At 37.2% G+C, this 23,547-nt stretch overlaps 1 protein-coding gene across 3 annotated transcripts in view; it reads right to left on the bottom strand.

Moving 5' to 3' along the window:
- The window catches only part of STK4 (serine/threonine kinase 4), a 106,871-nt gene that overhangs the window by 23,027 nt on the left and 60,297 nt on the right, over nt 1-23,547 (bottom strand). For 2 of the 3 annotated variants that reach the window (XM_078371748.1, XM_002747585.7), the window contains exon 10: nt 22,367-22,524. In XM_078371748.1, coding sequence (XP_078227874.1) covers nt 22,367-22,524 — 158 coding nt within the window. Of the gene's footprint in view, nt 1-181; nt 281-22,366; nt 22,525-23,547 lie in introns of those variants that run through there. The other variant, XM_035298693.3, reaches the window with a different exon arrangement.

The raw sequence follows: 23,547 nt of genomic DNA, 5'->3' as shown, positions 1-23,547 counted from the left end.
CGGTCTCAAGCTCACACAGGCTGATACTGTTTTAAGAAACCTCTTGGGGTCACCACCACAGGCATTTAAGTCCTGCTCTCAGAGCCACTTCAATAACAGTTAAAAACCAAGCTCAAATCAGCTAGCATGATCCACCAGCAGAACCAGGCTACTGTGGTTCTGAGACAAAGACGACATTCATTTGCCACGTGGCTTCTCAGAAAGTGTATCTACACAGCAGGTTTCCCTGGCAATTTTGGATACATACATCTTTTTCAGACTGCTGTTCTTGGCTAGTTTTCTGAAAGAAAAGAGCACAAAATCTCATTATATTCCAAAGCACAAATAAATTCAGTCTCAACATACTTTAAAAGCCAAGCTTTACAGGAAAAATAAGAAGTTGAAACCAAAATAGCGTACGCTGTGAAGAACAATTTAGGATCGTCTTCTCACCCGGAACTGCTCGGCATGATTACTTCAGTAAAGGGCCATTAACAGGCAGTGGTGTTGACCTTGATTAGCTCCTGGGCATTCACATGGCACTGCCAGGTCAGAAACCTCAACACCAATCATAGTCTCCATTCAACTTTCTTCCAGCACAGAAGTATGAAAAGAACTCATCAGAAAAAGATTAAAAAGCAGAGCATGGAGATTGTCCAGAAAGGTGGTGGCCAGAGTCTGAGAGCACAGGTGCTGATGGTTAAAACCCCACTTTAATTCACACACTCAACAGGCAAAAAAACACCACCAACAAAAACAAACACAAAGCCTCAATCCCCAAACCTCCCACTGACAAGAAAAGGCCTGGCTTAATATGTTAGAATGACCTGAAAACAACCCAACTGCAACCAAAAAAGCCCCAGATATTAAATGCCAAGTAAAAAGAGAATGATTAAGTCAATCAAAAGAATATAATGTGATAGGCTATTATATAACCCTTAAAATGATTTCCTAAGTGTTTTTAATGACATGAGAAATGTTTAAACTATGTTAAGTGAAAAAAATCAAGATTTATTACACATGCACAATAATCTCAGCTGTGTAAAATAGTATATAAGTATAAAAAACTGGAAGGAAATGTCAAAATGTAAATTATTATTATTGCTGGGGGGGTGGAAGAATTGTAAGAGACATCTTCTTCTTTAAGCTTTTCTTCAGTCTCTAAACTTTCTATAATGGGTATGTATACTTTTTACAACTAGAAGGTTTAAAAAAAGCACTGTAACATTCTAGAAGAGCGAACCAACACCAAAAAAGAAGAAAATAATAATGTTTATTAAGTGCTTATTGCAGGCCAGCAATAAGGACCATTGTCATAAAGGTGCTTTACATGAATTACAGGTTTAGTATCCCCTATCCAAGATGCCTGGCACCAGAAGTGTTCTGGATTTTGGATTTTTGAATTTGGGATTACACAACCTGTACCTCATTTGATACAACAGCCCTATGCCAAAGATTTGACTTTACCATATTTGACAAGTAAGAGAATCAAAGGTTAGACAGGTGACAAAACAGGAGAAGATAGGTTCTGAGCCCTAACAGAATAACTCCAGTGGTTTTAACCACTATATGCCTCTCAACCACAATGGCATAATCCTCCCTGCCTGCAAGCTTGACCTAAACATAAGCCTCAATGATGAAATCTACTTTAAAAGGCACTATAATAATTTAGGATAATATGACTGCCAAGGTACCAAGATACTCAGATAAAGATTCAAAAGAGGGATTAAAACACATTTAATGAAGCAACAAAGAGAATCTATGTGATAAGAGCAATGCATCGCTGCAGATGAAAACATACCAGCACAACAAATCAACCCACAGCTAAATCCCACCATACGAGAGAGGCTAGTAATAACTGTCAAAGGAAGACCCCTGGTAACCGCTTATTGAGCTACCCAGAAAAAAGGAAAGCATTTAAAGATACAATAATGACCAGCTAGACAGAAAGTATTTGAAGTTGTCTCCCAAAACTCAGCAACAAGAGCCTGGACCATCGGAGGCTAGAGAAGAGAAAGAAACTAACGAGAAAATAAAAAGCATTGTACTTTATGCCAAATTACAGAAAGTACAACCAGCACAGGAGGACCCCCTCACTTTTCTTTCAGTCTAGCACTAAAGGCATTTGACAAAATTCAACAGCCCTTTATGCTAAAAACCCTCAATAAACTCGGTATCGATGGAACGTATCTCAAAGTAATAAAAGCTATTTATGACAAACCAACAGCCAATATCATACTGAATGGGCAAAAACTGGAAGCATTCCCTTTGAAATCTGGCACTAGACAAGGATGCCCTCTCTCACCACTCCTATTCAATATAGTACTGGAAGTTCTAGCCACAGCAATCAGGCAAGAAAAAGAAATAAAGGGTATTCAAATAGGAAAGGTGGAAGCCAAATTGTCTCTATTTGCAGACGACATGATAGTATACCTAGAAGACCCCATTGCCTCAGCCCAAAAACTCCTGAAACTGATAAACAACTTCAGCAAAGTCTCAGGATATAAAATCAATGTGCAAAAATCACAAGCATTCGTCTACACCAATAACAGACTTAAAGAAAGCCAAATCAAGAGCGAACTGCCATTCGCAATTGCTACAAAAAGAATAAAATACCTTGGAATACAACTCACAAGGAACGTAAGGGACCTCTTCAAGGAGAACTACAAACCACTGCTCAACGAAATCAGAGAGGACACAAACAGATGGAGAAACATTCCATGTTCATGGGTAGGAAGAATTAATATCGTGAAAATGGCTATACTGCCCAAAGTAATTTACAGAATCAACGCTATCCCCATCAAGCTACCATTGACTTTCTTCACAGAACTGGAAAAAACCACCATGAACTTCATATGGAACCAAAAGAGAGCCCGCATAGCCAAGTTAATTCTAACCAAAAAGAACACAGCGGGGGGCATCACACTACCGGATTTCAAACTATACTACAAGGCTACAGTAATCAAAACAGCATGGTACTGGTACCAAAACAGAGATATAGACCAATGGAACAAAACAGAGGCACCGGAGGCAACACAACATACATACAACTATACAATCTTTGATAAACCTGACAAAAACAAGCAATGGGGCAAGGATTCCATGTTTAACAAATGGTGTTGGGAAAACTGGCTAGCCATGTGCAGAAAGCAGAAACTGGACCCCTTCCTGACACCTTACACTAAAATTAACTCCAGATGGATTAAAGACTTAAACATAAGACCTGGCACCATAAAAACCCTAGAAGGAAATCTAGGCAAAACTATCCAGGACATAGGAGTAGGCAAGGACTTCATGACCAAAACACCAAAAGCATTGGCAACAAAAGCCAAAATAGACAAATGGGACCTAATGAAACTCCACAGCTTCTGCACGGCAAAAGAAACAGTCACTAGAGTGGATCGGCAACCAACAGAATGGGAAAAAATTTTTGCAGTTTACCCATCTGACAAAGGGCTGATATCCAGAATTTACAAACAACTCAAACAGATTTACAGGAAAAAAACAAACAAGCCCATTCAAAAGTGGGCAAAGGATATGAACAGATACTTTACGAAAGAAGACATATATGAGGCCAACAATCATATGAAAAAATGCTCATCGTCACTGGTCATCAGAGAGATGCAAATCAAAACCACATTGAGATACCATCTCACGCCAGTTAGAATGGCGATCATTAAAAAATCTGGAGACAACAGATGCTGGAGAGGATGTGGAGAAAAAGGAACACTTTTACACTGTTGGTGGGAATGTAAATTAGTTCAACCATTGTGGAAGACAGTGTGGCGATTCCTCAAGGCCTTAGAAATAGAAATTCCATTTGACCCAGCAATCCCATTACTGGGTATATATCCAAAAGACTATAAATCGTTCTACTATAAGGACACATGTACACAAATGTTCATTGCAGCACTGTTTACAATAGCAAAGACCTGGAATCAACCCAAATGCCCACTGATAATAGACTGGATTGGAAAAATGTGGCACATATACACCATGGAATATTATGCAGCAATCAGAAATGATGAGTTTGTGTCGTTTGTAGGGACATGGATGAATCTGGAGAACATCATCCTCAGCAAACTGACACAAGAACAGAAAATGAAACACCGCATATTCTCACTCATAGGTGGGTGATGAAAAATGAGAACACATGGACACAGAAAGTGGAGTACTAAACACTGGGGTCTATTGGGGGCAAAAGGGGAGGGCCAGTGGGAGGGGGAGGTGGGGAGGGATAGCCTGGGGAGAAATGCCAAATGTGGGTGAAGGGGAGAAGAAAAGCAAAGCACACTGCCATGTGTGTACCTACGCAACTGTCTTGCATGCTCTGCTCATGTACCCCAAAACCTATAATCCAATAAAAAATTTAAAAAAAAAGAAAAAAAAAAAAAAAGAAATAATCAGTTTTGCTTGGCAAAAAAAAAAAAAAAAAAGCATCAAGACATAGAAGTACTTTGGATCAAATTCTGTAGAATCAGCCTATTTGAGATGCGTTAAGGCTAATGCCAAAACCAATATGGTGTTCTGTTCACAGTTTCTTTCTAGAGGTTTTAAAAGCAGAAAAACATTAAAACTCAGTGCTTGAAGTGGAACTTTCTATCTGTAAAAATAAGCCACTTTTAGGTACTACAGCTATGAAGATTTGGTAATTCTAAATTAACTATGTATTTTTAAAAATCCTCGGTTGTTAGAAAAATATAAAGCTCAATTGCTACCTTACTCTTAACACCATGACAGACACCTGATAGATTAAATATTGAGAAAGAAAAAAATAATAAACATTCTAAAAAAAAGTAGGGGATAATATTTTTGTAATCTCAGAATGTGAAAAACTTTTGCAAACATGACATAAAATTCCAGAAACCATAAGGAAAAGCTAATAAATGAAAATATATAAAAAACTTAAATGTCTGAAGTTATATACCATACACAAAGCTTTAAAAGATATTCTAGGAGAATATCTTTACCACATATGTTAAAAGGTTCATAACCTGACTTGATATCTGAAGAAGTCTTTAAAACGAATAAAGAAAAGAATTACATTGAAAATTAGGTAAATAACAAAGTGACAATTCACATACCAAAAATGACAGGGAAATTTAATAACATGTATCAAAATTTCAAATTTATAAACAGATTGACCCAATAATTCTACTTGCAGGAATTAATTCTAAGGATATACCATGCAAAGATGTTCTTGTTAAAGCAATAGTTATTCATATGAAAAGGCTACCTAAATTACCATGAACTGGAGACTGGCTAAATCAGAGGTAACAAACACAAATGTTTTTAGAGAGTGTCAAAGACAACAAAATAAACTCAACAGGCTGGTCATAAAACAACAAACAGGAAGTGGTAGGATCTGTGAGAGCTGGAGAACTCAGACCCATTTCAGTAGTTGAAAGTGTAAAATTATATGTGCCACAGGCCAAACTGGCTCCCCTTTCTCCAGTCCCCAAATACCCCCAAGGCGAGATGTGTAATGTATAGCCATGGGACAAGCGCTCCTGCCTCTCTGCAGCCAGCCTAGGAGGGCCCTTACTCTGAATGCTCCTCTATTCTATCACATTTGAGTAGATACACAAGAGTTCATTGATGTGGCCAAACAGATTCTCAGGATTAACAAAACCTTAAAGGTCATCTAGTCTAACTTGAAGCTTTCTTTGAGGCTGCAGGTTCAGACATGTTTAGGCCCAGGTGAACAGTGTAGAGAGGGGAGGGGAAGGAAGTGGAGAGTGAAGGAGTACAAAGTCAGAAGTCAGGGAATGAGGACTACACTTGGCTTTCCTGTGGGATTTTCATTTTCCACAAGAACAAAATTGAGATGGGAGGAGGAGTGGTGAGAATTCTTAAAAAGCTGAAATCTTATGCATCACATATTTTCTATATCATGGTACATAAAACTATATATATTAACTGAATACCAGGAATTCAAGCACTATTCTAATATAAAGTGCTGAATTCATAGTACTATTGTTAAACATCCCTTTAGCAATGAACTCTGGGCAGCTGTTACCCTCAATGACCAATCTGGCATAGGGAAGAGTTGCCACAGATAATGTGACAGATTGTATACAGTATTTTTACTGCAAGATCTTAATTTATCCCAGGAACTGTTTTAAATTAATCCTAGAATAGTTTTAGTTTATAATTGCAGTCTCAGCAGCACTTCCAAAAGTGGAAAACCCCCACATGGAATTTCTTCCCAACATGTGAAAATAACTTTATGCTTGGTCCTGCCATATCTGGGAATAAGAGCACTTGGGAGGGGATACAAAATTTCCTGACTTCATTTTTAACAGCACTCAATTAAGATTTAATAAACTAGGCCAGGTGCAGTGGCTCACACCTCTAATCCCAGCACTTTGGGAGGCCGAGGTGGGCAGCTCACAAGGTCAAGAGACCGAGATCATCCTGGCCAACATGGAGAAACCCCAACTCTACTAAAATATAAAAATTAGCTGGGTATGGTGGTACGTGCCTGTAGTCCCAAGTACTCGGGAGGCTGAGGCAGAAGAATTGCTTGAACCCAGGAGGCAGAGGTTGCAGTGAGCCGAGATCACACCACTGCACTTCAGCCTGGAGACAGAGTGAGACTCCTTCTCAAGAAAAAGAAAAAAAAAAAAAAAGATTAGACTAGATGCATCCATGTCAAAAGGCTACAAAATGCTAGAATGGTTTTTGCTGTGCATTTTCCTAAGTAAAGGGCAAACAGAAGTACTAGTGGGTCTATACAGAAGATTCAGGGTTGCCTTCCCTCCAGCAGCTAGCCACCCTCTGATCCAATGCTCTGTGCAGTATGAACTCAGCTAGACGAAAGGGTGCACTCGGCAGCTCATGGATCCCATACAGCTCTCTCTGTCTCTCTCACACATACACCTGCTTGAGCTTTTTTACATTAACAAATGTACCATCAAGATAAAACTGTTTTGAAAAAAAACATAAATGTGGGAACTGTCCAAGACTTATAGCCCTCCAGGTAGGCACAGAAGGGAAGCAATCACAGAAAACACAAAAGGTCTGTCAGTGTTTTAGTCAGTATGCTTGATATTTAAACCCTAGGTACAAGAAAGTCTTAACAGAATTAACCTCATCTTAGGTATAAAATAAATATCACGGCCAGACGTGGTGGCTCATGCCTGTAATCCCAGCACTTTGGGAGGCCGAGGCGGGTGGATCACCTGAGGTCAAGAGTTCAAGACCAGCCTGGCCAACATGGCAAAACCCCATCTCTACTAAAAATTCAACAATAAGCCAGGCATGGTGGCAGGCATCTGTATCCCAGGTACTCAAGAGGCTAAGGCAGGAGAATCACTTGAACCCGGGAGGTAGAGGTTGCAGTGAGGTGAGATCGCACCACTGCACTCCAGACTGGGCAATAGAGGGAGACTCCATCTCAAAAAATAAAAAAGAAAGGAAAAGAAAGAAAAAAAAAATCACAAAGCAAATAATGTGTGAACTAGGAATTAAGAGCTGCTGCAGCAGGGCCTGCAACAAAAGTGTGAAATAAGTGTGGGTCTTTCTCTTACCTTCCTTTTTTCTGGGCAGCCCACCTTAGTATCTTTCCCTTTTCTGGTAGTTCATCCATGTCTCCCACCCTAAGTGTTACACATACAAATAAAATTTACTGAATGCCTACTCTGTGTCAGACACTCTGCTAAGCACTTGCGTTTTTAAATTTAATCTGCTCAATAACTTGGAGGTAAATATGATTAGTATCTTCATTCTAGGCTGGGCGACTAGCCTAGAGTTACAGGTTCCATAAATAATGAAGTCAGCAGTGAATCCAAGTCTATCTGTTCCTGGTGGGTATATTATCCTGCCTTCTATGCTCCTTTTGGTGTCCTGGGTGTTCAAAGCACTTCTCTGCTTTTAAAATAACTGGACAAGAACTTTATATATACACAGAGCATCTTTTACACACTTTACACAAGCTCTTTATTTTCGGCTTATATGACCCCTATGTGAGAGATGCATTAGCTGCATTTTTTAAACTGGCAAACAAAGACCAAGAGTTTGAGGGCTCTTAAAGACTTAATCTTACCTTTAGTAGACAAAGAAACAAGAGTCCCAGAAAGGTTAGGTGGCTTACTTAAAGACACAAACCTAGTTACGGTCAGAGCTGAGACCTGACTGCCAATCCACTGCTCTCCTTCACTATAAATAAGCCGTCACTCTAAAGGAACCCACATATTAATAATATAGTAGGAATACCAGGCACTTTGCTAAATGCTTTATGCTTTATCCAATTCGATCAAGGGAATTCCCAACACTGTAGTTCCAAGCAACGTTTTTTACTATAGTTTTAGCAAAGAAGGAGGGAGGAAATCTAAATTCCACATCTATGAAATTATAGTCCAATTAGCATATTCCTATACATGTAGATGAATGGATATTACAAAAAGAAAATCTGAAGAAATTTTAAAAGTTTTCCAAAGAGTGTACAATGGGCTCAAATAACGTAATCAAATAATACATTCTGAGCACCTGCATGCTGTGGCAATTCACTAAGGGCTGCACACGTTAGAGAAAGAAAAGATGCAGCATCTGAATTAGATGAATGTTCACCACTAGCACATTTATAACCGTTCTCTTGCAAACAAATGTGTTATTCTGAGAAAAACAATAGTCTACCATTTATTAATCAAGTGCCAAGGGTGGGACAGGTCACTTAGCATCTCAGGTCACCTAGTGTCTCAAAGTGTCTCTGTCAAATAAGTAGGAATAAGATCTACCATGTGAGGATATTATGAAAAGTAGATGGGATAAAATGTTTACAGGGACCTAACACACAATAACTAGTAAATAACGATTTTCATCAGTTCCTTCTCAAATTCCGCAATTCAGTCTTAAGAGACCAGTTGTCTCTGCCAATAAAATGTAAAATTAGACAAGATAACAAGGAATCAATATGAAGATTACAAAAAATATTCAATATCTAACACTGGAGTAAGAAAAGCAGAAAAGCCCATACTGATTAGACAATAGGTAACAGAGTAGAAGAAAAGAAAAATTCAGGAACAAGTGCCTGAATGAGACTGACAAGCACAGCACACTGTGACAGAGATAAAACCAGAAAATATATCAAATATTTCCTGTATCCATTAAGATCCCTCCACAACAGACAACATTATTTTCAGGTTATATTTGGTGTTTTGTTTCTTTTACTTTTGAGATAGCGTCTCATTCTGTTACCCAGGCTAGAGTTCAGTGGCATAATCATGGCTTGCTACAGCCTCAACTTCCTGGGCTCATATAATCCTTCCGCCTTAGCCTCCTGAGTAGCTGAGATTGCAGGTATGCACCACCACACCTAGCTCATTATTTTTATTTATTTGTTTGTTTATTTATTTATTTTGTAGAGACAAGGTATTGCTATGTAGCCCAAGCTGGTCTTGAATTCCTGACCTCAAGCAATCCTCCTGCCTTGGCCTCCCAAAGGGCTGGGATTGCACCTAGTGAAAACCAAAAATGTTCTTAAAATAATAATGCCTTTTTAGTTACAATGACATTTTCTGGCTGGGTGTGGTGGCACATGCCTGTAATCCCAGTACTTTGGGACACTAAGGCAGGCAGATCACCTGAGATCAGGAGTTCATGACCATCTTGGCCAACATGGCAAAACCCTGTCTCTACTAAAAATACGAAAATTAGCCAGGCATGGTTGCAACTTCCTGTAATCCCAGCTACTCAGAAGGCTGAGGCAGAAGGATCATTTGAACCTGGGAGACAGAGGTGACAGTGAGCCAAGATTGTGCCACTGAGCTCCAGCCTGGGCAACAGAGCGAGACTCCTTCTCAAAAAACAAAATGGCATTTTCTGGCAACAGCAAAATTACTGTATAACCCATAATTAAAAAGTAAATAAGAACAGCAAAAGAAAGTACAAATTAAATTGTTCCAAAAGAAGAATTGCTTATATAAACAATTAATGAAATGCAAAGCTCATCAATTTGCATTGTGTTCTCAATAAGCACGAAAAAAGAAAAAACAATGTGAGTTAATAATAAGTACTCCTGCAATGTCACCAAATTCCCACGAAGATGGAATAAACCTGAAACCATTCTTCCTGGTTACTGTAGTACCTATCACATGTTATTTGAAAGAAGATTCTTTTTCCTGGTTTATAACATTGAGTATTTAATATGTAGGTATAGTTTTGGGTTTTTTTTTTAATGTGAGAAAACACACTTAAGAATTAATGGAGACTGAAAGCCACTTAGGGATTTGGGTTCTAGACCTGATTCTGGCACTAAGTAGGAAAGATGCCTTTGTAAAATGTCTCTGGGCTCCAGCTCCTCAAACTATCAGAGGATAAGAAACCCCACCTTGCTACCTCACAGAAACACTGTAAGCATTGCCAAACAAAAGAACAAAATATGAATGCAACTTCATATTCGATGCTACCTAAATCTAAAGTGATGATAACATTACTATCATCAGCAAACGAAGTCATACCAGAAATCCAGGCTTAACTGCTCCCTTGGCTTCCTCGCTTCTGAATTATTTGTCATCATTCAAAGAGCTCGTTTTTTATAACGGTAAAATAGAAGGAGAAATAAAAATAAGTAGTAATACTTAATACGCAATGAACCAAAAATAAACATCAGCGGCCTCCTAATTCTTGGCTAATAAAATTCTACCAAAGTTCTGAAACAAAACTTAGTTCGAATAACTCAACCTATATTTCATTTGATCATTTCTTCAACCCTGTGGGAAAAGCAAGACAGGTAGTATTATGTTTAATTTTTACAGACCTCAAACCTGAAATTCAAAGAGAAGGGTGACTCACTCAAGGTGAAAGCTAAAACTGGGCCATTCACCCTTCTCGGTATAATGTAATGTTCATCCTACTGGTCTGTGTTACAAGCTTTCTCTATTTTCAAAGAAACTCACTTCACACAATGTCAGATTTCTAAAATGGTTTGGTAACTTTTTTTATTTTTATTTTTTGAGACAAGATCTTGCTCTGTTGCCCAGCCTGAAGTGCAGTGGCACAATCACAGCTCACTGTAACCTTGTACTCCTGGGCTCAAGAAATCCTCCCACCTCAAAAACCTAGGTAGTTGACACCACAGGTACATGCCACGCTGTCTGGCTTTTTCAAATTTGCTTTTATTTTTTGTAGAGATGGGGGTCTCACTATGTTGCCCAGATTGGCCTTGAACTCCTGGGCTCAAGTGATCCTCTGACCTTAGCCTCCTAAAAAGCTGGGATTATAGCATGAGCCAGCAACACGTAGCCTGGTTCTGTAACTTTATCATTCATTTTACATAGCCAGCAAGCTCTACTTTAAGCAAATGCCACAGGAGACTGTACATTCAAGAAGTGAAAGGGCGGCATCTATTGGTGGAAGTGTGTTATTGTAAGGGAGGTAGTTTCGGAGCTTCAAGATTTGAAAATTTCCATTAACCTCAACAGTTCATGATTTGAGAAGTGGGTAGAAAGAAACACTGTAATATTGTATAGAGATGTAAGGGGAAAGAAAGGAAGAAAGCATTAGTTAGTTCTACAAATGATATCTATGATCATTTTGGTAGTCAATTTCCAAGCAGTAACAGTTTTCACTCCTTTGTTTTGGAGTAGTTTTATATCAGTACCTGTGGGAGCAAGTATTCTTTGGAAATCTATCTCTGGTTTTGTAACAGAAGTCAATGGCAAATCACTAGGAAAAATGTTTAGGTAAAATTTACTCCATGGACAAAGTTTCGAGAAAGGAGGGGAAAGTGGAAGGAGAGAGGAGAGCTGACATTTATGAAGTGACTACAGGTGAAGTATCTAGGACCGGAAGTGCTTTAAACTTTGGTATTTGGGGATTTTGAAATATTTGCATTATATTTATCTGTTGACCATCCCTAATCCAAAAATATGAAGTTTGAAATGCTCCAATGAGCACTTTCTTTGCATGCTCAAAAAGTTTCAAATTTTGGAGCATTTCAGGATTCCAGATTTGGGACATTCCATCTGTGTTATACTGCAGACACTTTAAGTACATTACTCCATTTAACTCTATATAGATTCAAACTGTATCCTATGAGTTCTAATATTACTTCATTTTACAGATAAGGACAGTGAAGCTCAGAGAAGAGAGGAAAGTGCCCACAGCTACTCAGCAAATGGTGAAGTAAGGATTTGAACCCTGAAAGCCTGACTCCAATGATCTTAACTACCAAACCTACTGCTTTTTCACTAAAAGAACAGTCACTTTGGTACACATAAAAGAGACACAACTGCAACTTTATCACACCTTCTAAACAAATGTAAAATCTTTGCTATTGTGAATAGTACTGCAATGAACAATCTAAATGCCCATCAATGATAGACTGGATAAAGGACATGTGGTACATATACACCATGGAATACTATACAGCCATAAAAAGGAACAAGATTATGTCCTTTGCAGGAACATGGATGGAGCCAGAGGCAATTATCCTTAGCAAACTAACACATAACAGAAAACCAAATGCTGCATGTTCTCACTTGTAAGTGGGAGCTGAATGATAAGAACACATGGACATGTGGTGGGGAACAACACATATCAGGGCCTGTCGGAGGGTGGGGTTGGGGCTTGGAAGAAGGGAGAGCATCAGGAAGAATAGCTAATGGATGCTAGGCTTAATTTCTAGGTGATGGCATGATCTGAGCCGTAAACCACCATGGCACACATTTACCTATGTAACAAACCTCGACATCCTACACATGTGCCCCTGAAATTAACAGTTGGAAAGTTTTAAAAAAGAAGAAAAAAATGTAAAAACTAACATTTCCAGTAAAAAAAACTGAATGTATAGAACAACCAATGCCCTGAGTTGTGTTTTTTCTCAGCAGCAGTACAATAAATTACCATCAATCAGCCTTCTCCTCCCTACACTGTCCATTAGAAATCTCAGTAATATCAGCATCAAACTCCAATAGAGAAACAAAGAAAGGAAATGAAACATGCTTTCTATTCCAGCATTATTGGTGCTTGGAGTAGGTGTGTTATCAAAGACAAAATATGTCAATTGCATTGTATTTCATTTGAGTAGTGGAGGATCCAGATTTGTATTAAGTAAAAGCGGTCCTATGGGGAGAGGGAAATGACGCCAGGAACACAAATAATGACAAAAGTTCTGCATCATGCTTTTCTTTCAGAGGCACTGGGCTACATACGCAAATATCACTTTCAGAGTTCTAACAGAGACTTTTTGTTTGGGTAGGGTGAGGAAACTTGCATAGATCTCCTTTGTCTTCTCAACATTTAGTGTCCCAGGAATAAGGATTACTTAATCATCGAGAACTCATGTGAGAAAAAAACAGGAGGTAAAGATAAGAAGGAAGACTGAAGAAAATACCTTTAATAGCTCAAAAGAAGAAGAGTGAAAAAGATGTGTCTAAGTGAATGAGATCATAATTCAAAGGCATGGCTATAGATCCAAGAATAAAAAAAATACATTCACCACAGCTGAAAACTAAAAACTGTGCCTTCTAGATCAATAGCTAATTTACATTTTAAATTTCAGCCATTGAAACCTTCTTGATTAACAATAAACAACACTGAAGTTATAGTTGTTCTTTTATTTTCTGATTTCAAATTATAGAAAAATTAAAGTAACTGAACCAAACTGGCTTTGGTTCTAATGATTCAAACTTTACAAATTTCAGGCTCTGATTATAGCAATTAGGAATTCCAGGCCTCCAGGCTGTTAACACCTGGCAACATTTTAATACCTGGGGCAGGCTAACAGTGTTTGCCAGGAGATCAATTACTCACTCTTCCTGTGACATGTGATGTTATGACTAGAGGTTTAGGGGCTGGTTTATACAAACAACACTAGACTGGCACAGGGACGTGGCAGAGGGAGACTTCTGGATATATCTACTCCTTGCTGTTAAAAAAAAAAAAAGCTAAACAGGCTTAAAACATGTAACTTATTTCTCAAAACTGACAAGCAAAGCATGAACCTTAAAAACCAAAACTAACAATTATAAAAAAATCACATTCCCTATTTATGAATAGGTTTATGAAGCAATCAACTTAAAAACTATTGCAAACAACCTAAATGTGTACCAACAGAGGACTGGCTGAATAAACTACAATACATCTTCATAACAGAATACTAAGCATAGGAAAAAAGAATGAGGACAATATATATGGCTATGGAGTAATTTCTAGGATATATAATTAACAAAAAACAAACAGAGACTGTATGGATAGGACACTACTGTTACCTCAGAATGGTCGTACAAACATACACATATTTGTGCATGCACGCGTGTGTGTGTATCTCCCAAACACAAAAAAAGGGAGGAAACAGAAGGGATAGGAATAGAAACTAAATCTGAACAACTTTGTTCTGTATATTTGCCCTGGGAACCATATAATTTACATAATTATAAAGCAAAACAATAAAAAGCAATACCTCAAACAAAAAACAAAATGACACAATAAAACCTATCAGCTTATTGAGTTTGTGGCATAACACAGAAATTACTCCAAGTGGCTTTAACATATAATAATTGGATTGATTGTATGACAAACTATGAGTATTCAGACTTGGGTATCTGGCAGACATTTTCTCAGAAATGAAAAAAGTGAGTCTGTCACTCAAAGGAAAACAACTAGGAGTGCTGTAGTTGATGATAAAATTCAAACCTTCAAATGAAAATTAATATTCTGGAAAACTTGATTCCACCACTGTGAGCTTGACAACTTCCCTACACTTAGATACTCTTCTGATGGGACTGGTCATAATTTCAAGGAATGTGTTTTTTTTATATTGTTAATAAAATGTGCCAACATTTATAAGATCCATGTAACTGAATGAACCAACATTTTCCAAATGCCCAATGGCATGATGTTAAAAAATCACGAGTAAAAGTTCCACTCAAAATTTTAAAACAATGAATTTTAATATACAGAGTAAGAAAATTTCATGAATTTAGTTTCATATTCTACATTGCAACTAACCTATAAGAAATCACTACTTGTTGAGTTTTGGTATAGGTCAAAACAAGAATAGTTGAGTTGACGATTGTTGTTCTAACTGAGTAATGGAACATTACATTTTAACTTACCATTAAAAGCTGGTAAATTTAAGAATATACACTAATTTTTAGGCTCATTTTGAAATAAATGAACAGTAATTTCAAAGAATGTTTTGGGAGTGTTCTTTTTGTCTCTATGAAATGGCAGATAAAATTTCAAGTTGTAGATAACTGAGTTCCCAGAAAACATCAAGATGCATTCTTGAGAGTATTAACTTAAGCATAGGCAAAAAAAGCATCTCTTCTACCATATCAATCAAGATTTAAAATTATAAATAAGGTAGTAATAATTCTTACCTCCTAGCAAGTGTTTGATTTCTAGCGTGTATAGCCAAAAGCAAAAAGTACAACCTAATAATAAATGAGTAACTGACTATGTTCTGAAAATTCAGTAAAGCTTCTTTATAAAAACCCAAAGAAATCTCAACTTACAATCAGATTTGGAGCCCTGATCTAGGAGAGAATGGTTAAGATAAAGTTTCATGGAATCACAGGTTGTTATCAGCCTCCTGGGAAAAACTCAGGGCTAAAATTTATCCTTCCCTACCACAAAAAGCTATCTGAATGGCTTATAATTATCCAGGGAATTCAAACAATCAATTTTGTTCAGGTTCTGTTACTTTCATCAAATTAATTCTGAATTAACAGTTTGGTGGTTTTATATCCTGGTGGACCCATTATCACACAACTTCAGATAAATATTAGCTCTCTGTGCTGCATTAGGACATTGTTTCTAATTTCTCTGACATACCAAGGAAAAATCTAAAAGGGTACATTGGTCTACTTCACCTGAAGTTCTCTTCTTCAGTCCCTTCCTTCCCTTTAGCACACATCCACACTGGTAATGCTCAGCTCAATTACTCAGTACTTCCTGGCCCCATGCCACATTCCTCAGTATCTCCACAGACACACTTCATCTTTCAAAATACACTTCCAATGAGACTTCCTGGTGCCTTCCCTGGAGTTCTTGCTCTGTCTTCTGGGCTCCTACAGCCCCTTCTTTATGTACTTTATAGACAGAATTTACCAAAATAGCCTAGAAAAATGCCACACAGTACAGATTGTTAAGAGGATGGGCTCTGGAGCAAAACTGCTTTGGTTAAAATACTCACTGTGCCACTAACCATCTGTATAACCGTAGTCAACCAACCCCTTTTAGTCTCAGGGGTTTTTTTTAATTGACAAATACAGATTGTACATATTTATTGTATACAACATGATGTTTTGAAACACAGTAGTCCCTCTCTTATCCACAGGGGATACATTCTGAAAACCCTAGTGGATACCTGAAACTGTGGATGGTACCGGAACGCTATACATTGTTTTTTTCCCCATACGATAATACCTGTAATTAAGTTTAACTTATAAAGTAGGTACAGTTAAGAGATTAACAATAATAACAAAACAGAACAATTACAACAACAATTCACAGATGGAAGATTCATATATCTTCACAATTTCATGGTTGGAAGATTTGTTCTTACCATAGATCTTAGCAACCTCACGATATGGGGTTTTTTCCCCTTAGTTTTGGCCAAGAACTTTCATCTTTTCCCTTAAAAGAAGCAGTTTACATTTTCTCTTTGGCAAGCTGGAACAGCCAGAATCACTACTCTTGCACTCTGGGGACAATTATTAAGCAAAATAAAGGTTCCCTGAATACAAGCACTGTTATACCTCAACAGGTGATCTGATACCAAATTGACTCCTAAGTGACTAGGAGTGGGTACCGTGTACTGCACAGATATGCTGGACAAAGGGATGATTCACGTCCCAGGCAGGAGGATGCACAATGGCACAAGATTTCATCATGTTACTCAGAATGGCATGCAACTTAAAAACTTAGGAACTGTTTAGTTCTAGAATTTTCTATCTAATATTTTCAGACTGCAGTAACTGAAACCTCATAAAGTAAACACCATAAAGATATAATGTATGTATATACACTGTGAAATGGCTCAGTCGAGCTAATTGACATGTGTACTACCTCATATACTTACAACTTCCCTGTGGTAAGAACACTTAAAATCTATTCTTGCAGTGATTTTCATAATACAATACATTGTTGATTAACTAGCTACCATGCTGTAAAATAGATCTCTTGAACTTATTCTTCCTATTAAGCCTCAGTTTTCTTACCCATAAAATGGCAATAACAACATTCCTATCTCATGGGATGGCTCTGAGAACTGAGGTAACATATATAATGCCTGGCACATAGCAAATGTTCAATAAATGTAAGCTATCATTACTACAATGTATTAAAATCATTTGATTATTTTTCTGCTACATCACAAACTCTCTAAGGGTAGTGACTATATTTGAGTTTAATTCAACTAGTAGTCAAATTAAATAATGAATTAATTCAGAGACTATGTCTGAGTTTAATTTAAAATAGCATGCTAACTTTAAGTCAGGCAATTGCTAGGTGTTAGGAATACAAAGATGAGGAAGATAAAGTGAAGGCTGTAAAAGATCTTGCAGTCTTACCTATTCACACATAGTATACACAGAGAATCTCAATAAATATAGATTGAATTAATGTGTGAGGGCCAGTTACTATCAACTCTTTTTACAGAAGTCATAAGAAATCTGAAAGCAACTTTATTTGAGTAGATAGGAAATTTATTCCAAAACCAAAGGATACTGAAAGCTAATGGTCAACACCTGTAAAGCTGATAACTGACTGAAAAGTATTACGGTTCTCTTAATCTGTGTAAGTCCTGGTTAACTTTATTTAGACTAAAACCAGGAAGAAACTCAATAGAAAGTTTAAAAACTTATCCCACTCTATTTATTTCTTTTAACTTAAACAGGTAATATGTTAATATAGTAATATATTCTCTCTATATATAAAAACAGCTATCTATGCAGCTGTATGTGTGCAAATACACAGAAATGGTAGCATGATTTGTTTTTTCAATTTACACAAATTTTACAGTTTGCATTATTTTGTATTTTATCATTAGTATATAATACACTCATATGTAATACAAACTGTGCATCCAACAAAGGTATATATATATTTTTTAATGTACATAATACACACACACACACATACACACATACATACATGGGTATGTTCTCAATCTCTGTAACATTGATTTTTTTTTTTTTAAAGACGGGGTTTCGCCATGTTGGTGAGGCTGGTCTAGAACTCCCAATCTCAGGTGATCCACTCGCCTCAGCCTCCCAAAGTGCTAGGATTACAGGCATGAGCCACCATGCCGGCAATTTTTATTTTTTAAGATATATGGTCTCACTCTGTCATTCAGGGTAGAATGCAGTGGTGCAATCCTAGCTCACTGCAGCCTTGAACACCTGGGCTCAAGAGATCCTCCCACCTCAGCCTCTCAAGTAGCTGGGATTATAGGCATGTACCACTAAGCCCAGCTAAATTTTTTTTTTTTTAAGAGACCAGGATCTCACTACAGTACTTAGGCTGGTCTCAAATTCCTGGGCTCAAGTGATCTTCCCACCTTCAGCCTCCCAAAGTGCTGGGATTATAGGTGTGAACCACACCACACCTGGCCTATGTTCTATTTTTATGCCAATATCACAATGCTTTCATTATTGTGGTTTTGCGGTATGTTTTGATCTCTGGAAGAATCAGATCAACCTGTTCTTCTTGTTCAAAAATATCTTGCATATTTTTCAGCATTTACACTTCCACATGGGAAGTAAATATGGCATAATGTTTAAATATCTATTTATCTAAGTTTTCAAATGTAATGATATAAAATTATAAATAATAATCTATGGTCAAGCCACCATATTCTGTTTCTAGTCTCTCTCTCGCCTTCCCCCTATTGCAGTTTATTGGTACACTCTTTCTTTCTAACTTAATCAAATGTACCAAACATCAAAACCTTTCAAATATCCTGCTTCCAAAATAAAAAGCACTCTCTCTAAAGACGTACTAAAGCTCCTCTATATAAGCAGCTTGCCCACCAAAACAAGTTTTCTGCCAATGATCTTAGTATGAGAAAACTGTGGCAAAGAGAAATGAATTCTTTACATGTTGGAATTACTGATCCAAGAATAATTAGAATTAAAGTTGGTCAAAAGGCCTGAAGACACATTTCTCAAAAGAAGACATACAAATGGGCAACAGGTATATGAAAAAATGCTCAACATCATTAATCATTAGGAAAATGCAAATTGAAACCACAATGAAAGAGCCAGGTACAGTGGCTCACATCTGTAATCCTGGCATTCTGGGAAGCCCAGGCAGAAGGATCACTTGAGTCCAGGAGTTTCAGATGAGCTGGGGCAACATTTCCAGATGCCATCTTTAGAAAAAAATTAAAAATTAGCCAGGCAAGGGGTGCATACCAGTAGTCCTAGCTACTGGTTGAGGTGGGAGGATTGCTAGAGGCCAAGAGTTTGAAGTTGCAGTGAGCTATAATCACACCGTTGCACTCCAGCATGGAAGAATAAGCAAGACCCTGTCTCTTAAAAAAAAAAAAAAGAGAGAGCTATCATCTCATCCTAGTTGGAATGGCTATTATCAGTAAGACAGGAAATAACAAATGCTGGTGAAGATGTGGACAAAGGGGAATGTTCATATACCACTGGTGGGAATGTAAAGTAATAAAACCATTATAAAAAACAGTATGGAGGTTCCTCAAAAAACTAAAATAGATCTACCAAATGATCCAGCAATCCCACTGCTTGGCATATATCCAAAAGAACGGAAATCAATATATCAATGAAATATCTAAACTCTCACAACTATTTCAACACTATTCACAATAGCCAAGATATGCAATCAATCTAAGTGTCCATCAATGGATAAACGGACAAAGAAGATGTGGCATATACACGATGGAATATTATCCAGCCAGAAAAGAGAAAGAAATGTTGTTGCTTCTTTTATTGCAACATAAATATTACTGGAGATCATTATGTTAGCTAAAATAAGCCAGAGACAGAAAGACAAATATCAGATGTTCTCACTCACATGGGAGCTAAAAAAGTGGATCCTATGAAGACAGAGTAAAATGACAGTTATTAGTGGCTGGAAAAGAGGTCAAAGGGGGGTGAAGAGAAGCTAGTTAAGAGGTACAAAAATATAGTCAGAGTAAAGGAATAAGTTCTAGTATCCAATACTATAGGAGAAAAATTATAGTTAATAATTTATTGTATACTTCAAAACAGCTGCAGAGAAGATTTACGATGTTCCCAACACAAAGAAAAGATAAGTGTTTGAGGTAATAGATATCCCAATTGCTCCGATTTCATCACTACACATTATGAACAGGTACTAAAATATTACATGTACCCTAATAATATCATAAACAAGATTTTTTAAATTTAAAAAGGATTAAAGTGACGGGTTTTTGAAATCACTAACTTCTATAACCATATTTTAAAAAGGAAACTAGACTTAGAAGTACTATAGATTTGAGGATTCTTAAGCATTCTATCACAATAATGATGTGATTTGGTACCCAGTGGTTAAACATCTTTGCCTGAAGACTGGCTAAACTGAGAAATCAGTCCTTATAAACATGTTAGAAACAACCATACAGGCAACAAGAAATATACACACAATAATTCAGATTTCATAAGTCTACTATGATTAGCAATGGCAGCCTGGTGCACTGTGTTAAGAAGGATTCTGAAGCTGAACTCTGATTCAGTGGAAAGGATGGGTGCCAAACTCCTAGAAGAGGAAAATAGTAGCAGATGTGCCCCATATTTGGCCATGTTTGTATAGTAAATAAAAACACTGCACTTGTGTTCAGAAACTCTACAGTTCTCCTATAATGTATTAATATAACAAGTAGAATAATACTTCTAAAACATGAATAGAATCAAGTCACCTCTTGCCAGTGGTCTTTCATTCCACTCAGAGTAAAAGCTAAAGTCCTTTTTATTACACAAAAAGCCCTACATTATCTTGCTCTCCATTATATCTCTGATATCAATTCCTGCTGCACATCCTATTGATGCCATTCCAAAACATGCTGTTTCTTCATTGTTCTGTAAAACACACCAACTAAGTCCCTGACTCAGGATCTTTGCATCTGCTATTCCTGCTGCCTAAAAAACCTCTCCTCTGGATATTCACATAGTTAACATCCTCATCTTCTTACCAATGAGAACTTCCTTGACTACTCTATTTTAAAAAGCTACACACACACTGGCACTCTCTCCCTCTCTCCCCCCAACTTCCCTTTTGCTTTATATTTTTTACAATACTTACCACTATTTGACACACTACATACTTATTTTCCTTCACCTAGAATGAAACCTCCATGAGGGATAGGTTTTTGGCTTTTCTGTTCATGACTACATCCCTAGAATAGTGTCAAACACATGCTACTAAAAAAAAAAAACACTGGATAAGTAAGTAAATAAACAAACAGGTAATAAAACAAATGAACCTGAGTTCTAGCATGGGTTCAGTGACTCATCAGTTAATTTACCTCAGATGAGTTATTCTGGTCTCAAAGGATCTCTATCATTAGTTGTATAAACTATGACATTCTTGCCATTTTACAAAAGTAGAAAGTAAGTTATGGAAGAATGGCATCATTTCTTCTAGGCCAGTCAGTAGAATAGTGGAAAGCCAGAACTAGAAAGGCCTCCCAGAGTTCAAGCCCAATGCTCAATCTAAGCTCTTTTATAAACAACAGAATTATGATAGCTGAAGAGCAAACTTCAGAATTTAAGAATGTAAAAGTAAAAAGTTCCTGAAGAGAGAAATCTTTTCTAGTAATATTCAAGAAGATAATGCAGACTCCTTAGCTTACTTTTTCCCCAAATTTTTACTGCTCTACCCCGTAAATTCCTGTGAACATTAATAAGCATCTATGGTTAAGGGAAAATGTTCCAGAGAAGAGAAAGGAAAACACATCCAGTTTTTCACATGAAACTGGAATAATCATATATTCATTCTATGAAAAAATTGAGAATAATCCTTTCAGCATGGCTAAAATTAGGAGAATAGTTAGCAAAACAACAAGGATGCCACAAAACAGTGTCAGCCGCCCTCTAATCTAATTCTTACATATAAAATTTAAATCTCCAATAAACTATTAAAGACAGTTGCAATTTCATTTGATGATTGAATACTTCTCTTACCATGAACAATTTCAAACTGGACAAAAAGAAAAAGTGAATAAGGATTTTGAAAGAGAAAAAGATGCCACTAATCAGGGACCAGAGAACTGCTCAAATGCTAGTCAAATATTGTCCTTCAGTTCAGGAGACACTGTCAGAGATGGTTAGGAGACTCAAAATGCACAAGAAAATGCTTGGGCACTTTCAGTGAAATGACATAATCGGATGTGTGATATTTCAAGTAACTTCCCCTGAAGACATAACCATTTGCTTCCAACATGACTTACAAACTCATAGTCTCCATCCTGTGGTACTTTCCAATCTGAAGAATTTTTCAGTGGACCAGGTACACTCTTTCCAAAGCTGTTGATCTGGTTTTCCTTTTCTTTTTGTTCAAAATATTCAAGAAAAGATGGTTTGGCAGGCTGCATTGTCTCATCCCTTCCTGAAAACCAAGAAAAATGAAAAATGAAAAGAAACACTGTAATATTTTAGATAAGTTTAATGAATAGATCTATCTTCTCTGGATCAGTGTATATTTCTGTTAGATAAAGGACTCCTTCAAGAATCAAGTGAAACTATAGAACAATGTACAACTGCTTGCTCAAAAAATTCTCATGGAATTTCAGAGTAGTTAAGATCCCCCTAAAATACATTCAGAAATTTCTCTGGGGTCCCTTTTTCTAGATGAAAAGATTTGGGTGATGCAATGAATCTGATAATCTGCAAATAATACATTTGGGGTCTCCTATAGCAAATAGCTCCTGTAATATTTAGAATGAAAAGAGAAGTAAGCAAAAATATTTATTTAGCATCTATCATACACAATATTCTCTATAGGTACTAAAGTAGGAAGAGGGGATGATACAGCAGGGTGACTTTCCTTGATAATCTCATTATCTAATTGGAATAATGAGAAAAATATACATGAAAAAGAAAATAAATCACAATTCATCCACTCTATGAAATACGATGTAACTTTTAAAATACTATCTACATGTGGAGAAAAAAAGAAAAAGCCACCTTGAAGGGTTCTCACTGGTAAATTTTGGGACACTTTGAGCATCAAAAAGAATGCACTCAGTAAGACATCAGAGCAATAATCCAAAGTGAAGGAGGTTTGGGAGAGACGGGAAAACTCTTCTTAGAAAAATTACCATTGATGCCGGGCACAGTGGCTCACACCTGTAATCCCAGCACTTCGGGAGGCCAAAAGAGAAGGATCCCTTGAGCTCAGGAATTCGAGACCAGCCTGGGCAGAGACCTCGACTCTACTAAATATAAAAAGAATCAGCCAGGCATGGTACATGCCTGTAGTCCCAGTTGCTTGGGAGGCTGGGAGGATTGCTTGAGCCCAGGAGGTCAAGGCTGTAGGGAGACATGATCATGCAACTGCACTCCAGCCTGGAACACAGAGTAAAACAGTGTCTCAAGAAATAAAAAACTCGCTTTGACTACTTTATTGTGG

Source organism: Callithrix jacchus, chromosome 5, assembly GCF_049354715.1.
Source record: "Callithrix jacchus isolate 240 chromosome 5, calJac240_pri, whole genome shotgun sequence".
NCBI lineage: Eukaryota > Metazoa > Chordata > Mammalia > Primates > Cebidae > Callithrix > Callithrix jacchus.
The sequence above is the reverse complement of the archived record's forward strand: the minus strand, read 5'-3'. Positions and strand labels throughout refer to the sequence as shown.